The 9,542-nt window shown below is 39.4% G+C and overlaps 1 protein-coding gene across 2 annotated transcripts; it reads right to left on the reverse strand.

Annotated features, from left to right (window-relative positions):
• Positions 1-4,640: 4,640 nt before the first annotated feature.
• Positions 4,641-8,842, reverse strand: LOC110936196 (MDIS1-interacting receptor like kinase 2). Of its 2 annotated transcripts, XM_035989575.1 has the most exons (3): positions 8,019-8,842; positions 5,237-7,948; positions 4,769-5,164 (listed from the first exon to the last, which is right to left on the reverse strand). In XM_035989575.1, exons 2-3 carry the CDS (start codon positions 7,494-7,496, stop codon positions 4,851-4,853), a joined length of 2,574 nt encoding a protein of 857 aa, XP_035845468.1. In that variant the 5' UTR covers positions 7,497-7,948; positions 8,019-8,842; the 3' UTR covers positions 4,769-4,850. The 2 variants fall into 2 exon arrangements, with proteins under 2 accessions (XP_022034232.1, XP_035845468.1); XM_022178540.2 differs by having other exon boundaries at positions 4,641-5,164; positions 5,237-8,842.
• Positions 8,843-9,542: the final 700 nt, after the last annotated feature.

The raw sequence follows: 9,542 nt of genomic DNA on the forward strand, positions 1-9,542 counted from the left end.
TAAGGCGCACGCTAGTACCCTTATTCTCAAGCTGGTGACAACTAAGTATGATGGGAGGAGCGGCATTCGCGAGCACATCATGATGATGAATGACATGGCCAATAAGCTGAAGGGGCTGGAAATGGAAATCAGTGATGGTTTCCTTGTTCATTTCATCATTACTTCGCTTCCTTCTTCTTTTGAAGCATTCAAGATCAACTACAACACTCAGAAGGAAAAATGGACGATGAGTGAGCTGGTCGCTATGTGCGTACAGGAGGAGGAGCGCATGAGGATGGATCGCACTACTGATGTTGCCAATGTCACTACCTCCAATCCTAAGAAAAGGAAGCACAATTATCAGAGGAAGGATGCTTCTAAAGTCCATAAGTCTAATCCTAACCCTAATACAAGTGCACCTTCCAGCTCTAAGAACTCCTTAGGCAGTATCCGCTGCAAGTTCTGTAAAAAGACAGGACACATGCAGAAGGAATGCCCTGACTTCAAGGAGTGGCTGGCTAAGAAAGGTAACGATTATTTTATGATACTTGAGTCCTATAATTTAAGTGTTCCTGCTAATTCTTGGTGGTTTGATTCTGGTTCTATGGTTCATGTTACCAATTCTACTCAGGGATTCCTTTCAATCCGGAAGCTGGAAAGAAACCAAAGAACGCTTAAGGTTGGGGATGATCGAGAATTAGAAGTGAAGGCCATTGGAACATTACAATTAGTTATGAAAACTGGTTTATGTATTAAACTTTATGATACCTTATATGTTCCTGAGGTAACTCGGAACCTTGTATCAGGACCAAAGTTAGACATGGACGGTTTTATTGTTTCCCATGGTCATCGCCAACTCTCTATCCATTATGATTCTGTTCTTTATGGTACTGGTGTTCTGGATGGAGGTCTCTATAGATTAGAACTAGATGATGGCTTTTCCAAATCTTTGTTGTCATATAACATTAATGAATCACTCACAAAGATGGAAGAGAAACGAGACTTAGAGACTTCATCCATGTTGTGGCATCAGCGTTTAGGCCACATTTCAAAAGAGCGATTAAATCGTCTCGTAAAGGATGAAGTCTTACCTCCTCTCGATTTCTCTGACTTTGGAACATGTGTCAAATGTCTTAAAGGTAAAATGACATTAGCGAATAAGAAAGGTGCCACTAGGAGTTCTAATTTATTAGAACTCATTCACACTGACATTAGTGGTCCCTACCAAATCGCTGGCATAACAGGACATACTTCATTTATCACTTTTATTGATGATTATTCTCGTTACATGTACTTGTATCTTATTAAGGAGAAATCTGAATCTCTAACAACTTTTAAAGATTATAAGGCTGAAGTTGAAAAGCAATTAGATCGTCAGATTAAAGTTGTGAGATCAGATAGAGGCGGTGAGTATTATGGAAGACATACTGATGTGGGTCAAGCTCCTGGTCCATTTTATGAGTTTTGTAAGGGCCAGGGGATTGTGAACCAATACACCATGCCTGGTACACCTCAGCAGAACGGTGTCGCTGAAAGAAGAAACCGTACCCTTATGAACATGGTGCGCAGTATGTTAGCCAACACTAATTTACCATTATTCCTCTGGACTGAAGCGTTAAAAGCAGCTGTTCATATACTCAATAGAGTTCCTTCTAAGTCTGTCCCTAAAACTCCTTATGAACTTTGGACAGGAAGGAAACCGAGTCTTAAATATATGAAAGTATGGGGCTGCATTGCTGAAGCAAAACTTTACAATCCTTTCCTAAGGAAACTTGACCCTAAGACAGTTACCTGTTTCTTTATCGGGTATCCTGAGAACTCTAAGGGTTATCGTTTCTATTGTCCTTCCCATGTCACCCGTATTGTTGAAACCAAGCGTGCCGCGTTCCTGGAGGATTTCAAGGTCAGTGGGAGCAGTACCAACCCTTACGAAGAATTGCAAGAAGTACAAGACGCGGGGGGGAGAGACTCGTCGCTTACCATTACTCCGATTACTCCTCTTGTACCCAATGCAACTATTGTTCCTGAAGCTACTGCACCAACTGCAAATTTACCTCTACAATCAGAACCCATTATACCTCATGACGAAGGCACATCAAACGCTCAAAACCAAGACAACGCTGAACCCGATAATCTACTCAGGAGGTCATCCAGGCAAAGAAGGCCTCCTAATTGGGATAATTATGTTACCTACCTGACTGAAATGGATCCCGGAAAGCTTAATGATCCTATCTCTTACAATGAAGCCATTAGCAGTGATCAGTCTTCTGAATGGAATAAAGCAATGATTGATGAGCTTGATTCCATGAAGAAAAATGACGTTTGGGATTTGGTAGAATTACCCAGCGGAGTCAAACCCGTAGGATGCAAATGGGTGTTCAAAACAAAACTGGATCCGAATGGTAACGTTGAACGCTACAAAGCGAGATTGGTTGCAAAGGGCTACACTCAGAAAGAGGGAATTGATTATCAAGAGACGTTTTCACCTGTCTCTCGTAAAGATTCATTAAGGATCGTCATGGCCCTAGTAGCTCATTTCGATTTAGAGCTGCATCAGATGGACGTTAAAACCGCTTTCCTTAACGGAGACTTGGACGAAGATGTTTATATGAAGCAACCTGAAGGCTTTGAGCCTGAAGGTCAGGAGCATCTAGTCTGTAAGCTGAAGAAATCCATTTACGGGTTAAAACAAGCATCACGTCAGTGGTACCTCAAGTTTGATGAAGTCATGAAGAAGCAAGGTTTTATGAAGAATCAAGTGGATCAATGCACCTACCTCAAGATGAGTGGGAGCAACTTTACTATACTTGTCCTTTACGTTGACGACATTCTATTGGCAAGTAATAGTTTAGACATGTTGCATGAGTCGAAGCGGTTACTCTCGCATAACTTCGACATGAAGGATCTCGGAGATGCATCTTACGTCATTGGCATCGAAATTCACCGAGATAGAAACAAAGGGATCTTAGGATTGTCCCAAAGGGCCTACATAGATCGTGTCCTTACACGGTATAACATGCAACAGTGCAAACCCTCCATCGCTCCAGTAGTTAAGGGAGATGTTTTCGGTTCGTTTCAGTGTCCGACAACAGAGGTTGAGAAGGAGCAAATGAGCCAGATACCTTATGCATCAGTAGTCGGGAGCTTGATGTATGCTCAAGTCTGTACTCGTCCAGATATCGCTTATATTGCTGGAATGCTAGGCCGTTATCAGACTAATCCTGGCCTAGATCATTGGAAAGCAGCTAAGAAGGTACTTCGATATCTGCAAGGGACGAAAGACTATAAGCTGACTTATAGAAGAAGTGATCATTTAGAAGTGGTGGGCTATTCTGATTCTGACTTTGCCAAATGCAAAGATGACAAGAAATCCACTTCGGGCTATATCTTTATGTTAGCAGGCGGCCCTATCTCTTGGAAGAGTCATAAGCAACAGTTGACTACAACTTCCACAATGATGGCAGAGTACATTGCTGTTTATAACGCAACCTGTCATGGAATGTTGATTAGAAACCTGGTCACTGGACTCAAAATCGTTAATTCCATTTCTAGACCATTGAAGCTTTACTGTGATAATTCAGCTGCCGTTAGTTTCTCGAACAGTAACAGTTCGACTGGAGCTGGTTTATATCTCGATACGAAATATCTATTTGTACGTGAACGTGTTGAGGAAAATAATCTTTGTATCGAGTATATTAGTACTAAGGATATGCTTGCGGATCCGATGACTAAAGGTCTCCCTCCTAAGGTTTATGAAGAACATGTTCGGAATATGGGATTATGTAAAGACCTTATTTGAGCATATTGTACTAGCTTATGTTTTATGTTTAATGAAATTTCCTCAAGTTTGATTTTGTATGTCTATTAGAATATGTTCAACCGGTATAATGGCATATAGACAAATAAAAAGTTACAAATCAAACAAAGGGCTTACGCGTATTTTGATCATGACGATTAGGTTTTAAATTAAGCTATAGTATGATTAATGGGGGTCCTGAGTCGCATAATGATTCAACGGCTGTATTTTTCTGCTATAGTACTTGTTTAAGGCTAAAATGAGTGTTAACTCCTGATCAGGCTTATCTAATACTCATAGTAAATGATTACTCGGCTAAGTGGGAGAATGTAAGATTAAATATTATTATGTTTAATATTTAATCTATAGCCATCTTAATCATTTACATTATAGAGATCAAAATATATTAGAACCTATTATTTAATTAGTTGGTAATTGTTGATGGACCATATTACCCTTAGTAACTAATTAGGTTTCCTCCTGGGTGCTTATATAAGGAGAGTTATGTGGAGGTTTAAGGGTTACTCAGTTACACAATTCACACACCCCATTAGTCATAACATCATCACGAAACCTCCTCTCCATAACCGATACCCTTTTCGGTTTCTAAGTCCCCATCATCAGTCAGCACTCTAAGGAGGAACCAGATCAAGATGACAGGCATGTCGAACTCCCTCACTGGATTCTCCTCTGCCTTATCTGCTGTGACAGGTATGATTTATATTGTTTTCCTTCATGCACAAACAGAACTGAACCAACAGATAAATTTTGTTTTTTTTTTTTGTCCAGTTTGTGTAAGTAGGTGAGGGGTTCCAAACCCTTGTTATTATATCATTACGACACATCACAACATAAATACTTCATACAACATAAAAATTTTAATATTTAGAAAATAACAGAAGAAAACACAGTTATTATTAGCTAATTAGTAAAAGACACAATACTTTTTTTTATAACTTAAGCTTATATATAACTATCATCAAGAAATGCAACTCCGAAACGGACGAACTAAAAGTAAGCCCCATAGATGGACACCGAATATGAAAATTGATGGTACTACATGACAATATCGCACTTATACATGTCGGCTGTCGCAAATAATACCTGCAATGTTTTTCAAAACCTGGTGCATTGTAGGTCTAATTTCAGGGTTCGAGTTGATACATTCAATGGCTAAAATCAATATTGATGTTAGAACTTCTTTGATTCCCGGGATTGGAAAGAGAAGGCGATGATCCATCAAATCCGTGAAATTGAGGTCTTCCATTGATGTAGTTTCTAGAGAAGTAATGATATCTCCGGGATGCTCTCCTTTGATGATTTCTAATACTAGAACCCCGAAGCTATAAACATCACACTTCTCGGTTACCTTCATCGTGTAAGCGAGTTCTGCAAAATTATATATTGACATGATGAAATCTGTTCTAACTAATATATATGAACGACTGGAAAATAAATTACCTGGTGCGAGGTATCCAAACGTTCCTGCAATGTTACTCCAATTCGAAGAGTTCGGGTTTAAAATTTTGGAAGTACCAAAATCCGAAACACAAGCTTCGTACTCTGAATCAAGTAGTATATTTTTGCTTGATATGTCACGATGAATGATAGGAGGCGAACAATCATGATGCATATAGGATAAAGCATATGCAACACCTTTGATAATGTTCACCCTCTTCATCCAATCCAAAGTTTGAGCAGTTTCATGGCTCAATTTATCAGCTAGACTACCTCCTTCGAGATACTCATAAACCAAAAATGAGATTTGAGAATGCGAACAGTAGCCAAGTAGTCTGACGATGTTTCTATGTCGTATTATAGTCAACGCCCTAATCTCGTTGAGGAAATCATTGTGATTGATCACCTCTGAAGACGAGTGAAGTCTCTTCACAGCAACTACATCGCCTGATGACAACTTCACTTTGTACACACTTCCACACCCTCCCACTCCGATGCAATACACTTTGTTAAACTCCTCTGTTTGGGACACAATTTCTTCAAATGTCTTTCTTCCATTAAAAGTCGAAATCGAAAAGAAACTGTTCCCATCTTTATGTTTGTTCACAAGTTGTGTCGATGGATGATAGTTCGATCTCCACCTATAGAAGGTGAATATTCCGATTAGACTGCCAAGTAGAAGAGCTCCAAGAAGTGGAAGGGATATCACTAGTGCAAGTTTGTGTTTCCCATTTGAAGTACGGCTTTGTGATGCACATTGTTTTAACCCAGTAATATTTCCACACAAATTTTCGTTCCCTCGCAACGCTTCGAATGGAAGATTTAAAAACGCTTTGCTTTTGGGAAGGGGACCTTGTAAGTGATTATAAGAAATATCAATGTTCAATAATCCATTCATTGATTCCAATCTCGCTGGTATATAACCTGAGAGTTTGTTGTGAGAGAGATTTAGAGTTTCCAAGCTGCTCATACTGGAAAGCCCAGAAGGTATCTCTTTGATGAGTGAATTACGACTCAAATCAAGAACTGATAAGTGAACCAGTCTACCTAATTGGACAGGAATTTCGCCAGTAAATCTGTTGTTGCTCAAATTTAAGGAAAAGAGTTGTGGGCATTGCCCAAGGGAAGATGGAATGGAGCCATTCAACTTATTCATGGACAAATCAAGATTCAAGAGATCAGTTAGTGATCCTAGATCTTGTGGCACGACACCAGAAAGTCGATTATTGCTTAATAAAAGCTTCTCCATGCGAGTCATCCTTCCAAATTCTTTGGGTATCTCTCCAACCAAACTATTGAAGGAAAGATTAAGAATTCCCAACTGAATCAAGCTTCCCAGGGAAGGAGGTATGTTACCTTGGATTCGATTCCCTCCCATTTGTATGCTGTATAAGTTTCTGCACTTACTCCAGTTGTCTGAGATTTTCCCGTAAATCTGGTTATCATTGAGATTGATGTAGCGGAGGTCCGGATAGACACCAAAGCTCTTGAAAACATCTCCTGTAATCTGGTTCCCTTCGAAACGGGCCCGGATTAAGCTAGAGCAGTTGTACAAGCTCTTTGGAATTCGGCCTGTTAATTTATTATTCCCGATGGAAAGATATAAAAGCTTCCTTCCGTTGCAGATTTCATCAGGCAAACTTCCAGAAAAACTATTGTTGGTCATTTCAATTGCAACCCATTTCATCTTTCCGAATTCCGGTGGAATAGGACCAGAAAGTTGATTATTGTTAAGAGACAGTTCTTCTAAGGTTTGTAGGTTACCAAATGAACTTGGAATGGAGCCAGTGAGTTGATTGATTCCTAATTGCAGATTGGAAAGGGATGTCAAGTTTCCTAATTCTTGCGGGATGGGACCAGAAAGTTTGTTCGAGTGGAGACGAAGAAGATAAAGGGATTTGAGTTCACCTAGAGACGAAGGAATTGGACCACTGAGATTGTTCAATTGTAGCTCCACATGTTCTAGTGAATGCATCTTACCTATTTCTCTGGGGATTGGTCCATTTAATTGATTCTGATATAGTATTAAGAAGATTAGATTCTTCAGATTAACCAAAGTTTCTGGGATTACTCCGGTTAATGAGTTGTTATTCATTTGTAGATCCGTTAGATTGTAAAGATTTCCCAGTTCATGAGGAATTGAACCGGAAATATTATTACGATTCAGATATAAGTAACTCAAGTTCGATAACTGACCCAAACAGGTAGGAATCGAACCGTGAAGATTATTATTATCCAAAGCAAGCCCAGAAAGGAATTTCATTTGACATATGGTTTGCGGAATAGAACCATTTAACTGATTTTGATACAAATGAAGGGTATAAAGATTTCTCAGTTCACCAAGTTCTGGTGGGATTATCGCGGTGAACTGATTAGAGGACAGATCAAGATAAAGAAGGTTTGACAGGTGACGGATTTCAGAAGGGATGATCCCAAAAAAGTTGTTTAGACTAAGTTCAAAATACTCAAGATTCGGGAAGGAGGAGAAGGACAACTGATCAAGTGTACCGTTTAAACCAGATGAAGAGAGGTTTAACGTTTTTATACTGCCATCTTCATGACATGAAACGCCATACCAGTTGCAGGGTGACACTGTTTCTTGAGCAGAAAAACTGAGATTAAGATCATGTGTCCATGAAGGTAGAAGAATGTTGGAACTTTGGCTATGCAGGGTTGCTTTCCATTTTAGGAGAGCATTAACTTCGTCTGAAGAACCTGCAACATTAATGGTACAGTAAACTGAACATGTTGCAAGTAAGATGATTGAAAGCAAAAGATGAGGTACCATGGTTTGTGTTTAAGTATGTCTGTGAGTAAGGTATTTTGCTGTAATTTATATTGAATGCTTTTGGAGACTTGGTCAGTCTAAGAGGAGTGGGGGTGGTCACTAGTGATAGAATTCCATCACTCACAATATTCAATCATGTTCCGCCATGTCAGCAACCATTTTTCCATCACTCACAACAATTTTTGTGGCGGTGGTCATCACTCACCACCACACCCAACAATTTCCCCCAACCAACAACTACCCTCACAACTAACAACTATCACGCCGTGAAAAAAATCACGGAATCGGGTTTACGTTAAACTATCACGCGTTGAACTTTGAGTGGCGATGGAAAGATTGTTTTTTCCACGCGTTATTTTTTGTGTATCACGCACCGCCTCCACCTCTCTAATCTTCCACATACAGGCTGGAATTAAATGAATGGAAGACTTGCTTTTTGAAGTCTCCTCTGGACAAGAAAAACGAATTGAATGCTTTTCGAGACTTGGTCAGTCTAATCTTTCACATACAGGATGGAATTTTTTTTTTGAACTCCTAACTGCTTTCTACGTGTAAACCCACATTTTCAGAGCTATGTCCAAAGGCCGACTACTCGACCACCGCTAGAAAGCGTAGCACACCCCTAATGCGCAGGAACCCTGTGGAATGGAAAAACCCTCGCCCCCCATTGAACTCGAACCCGGGATGAATCCCGAGCCGAGCCTTCACCCAGATGTCTCACCCTGCAGCAGTCAAGGATCGAACCGGCGCCTCCAATGGAGACAGCGAGGATGGAATAAAATGAATGGAAGACTTGCTTTTTGAAGTCTCCTCTGGACAGGAAGAACGAAGATAAGATAATTATGTGAAATTATTTGGATATATGTGGACCACGAAAAAGCAGAATGATTTCTTTGATTTTTCCTCATCAACACACCAAAATGTGTGAAATAAATACATCATACACACTTTACCAACTTTATGACAAGAAAATCCTTCTCGGGTTTAAAAGTGTAAAAAAATATGAATAGGAAACATACAACGACACCACTACCTACCACATTTAGGGGTGTTTAAGATCGGATTATCCGTTTTTTAGAAATCCAAAATTCGGATATCCGAAATTTCGGATGGTGAATATTGGTATCCCAATCCGAAAATCGGATATCCTAATTAAAAAATATGTTTGATGCATAAAGATTAAATCTAAACCTGTTTCAACCAACATCCAAACTTAAAATTTATAGTTTTAAACAACCACTCACATTCAAAACAAATTACAGTTTCAAACAACCATAGACTGTTGGCGGTAATTCCTGACTCATCACAAGTCAGTGATGGAAAAGGGTGACAAAGGACATCAAGTGACAAGCTGGTAAACTTGAGGGACCAAATTTAACAAGTAGGTTAAACTGATTAAGTTTTCTAATTTTGTTATAATTATATTTGGTAATGTTTTGTTCACCAAGTTCAGGTTAGCATATATAAACCAAGTAAGGGTTAGACATTATTAAGAGAAAAGACTAGAGAGAAACCGAGTTA

This window comes from Helianthus annuus, chromosome 4 (assembly GCF_002127325.2).
Source record: "Helianthus annuus cultivar XRQ/B chromosome 4, HanXRQr2.0-SUNRISE, whole genome shotgun sequence".
Classification (NCBI taxonomy): Eukaryota; Viridiplantae; Streptophyta; class Magnoliopsida; order Asterales; family Asteraceae; genus Helianthus; species Helianthus annuus.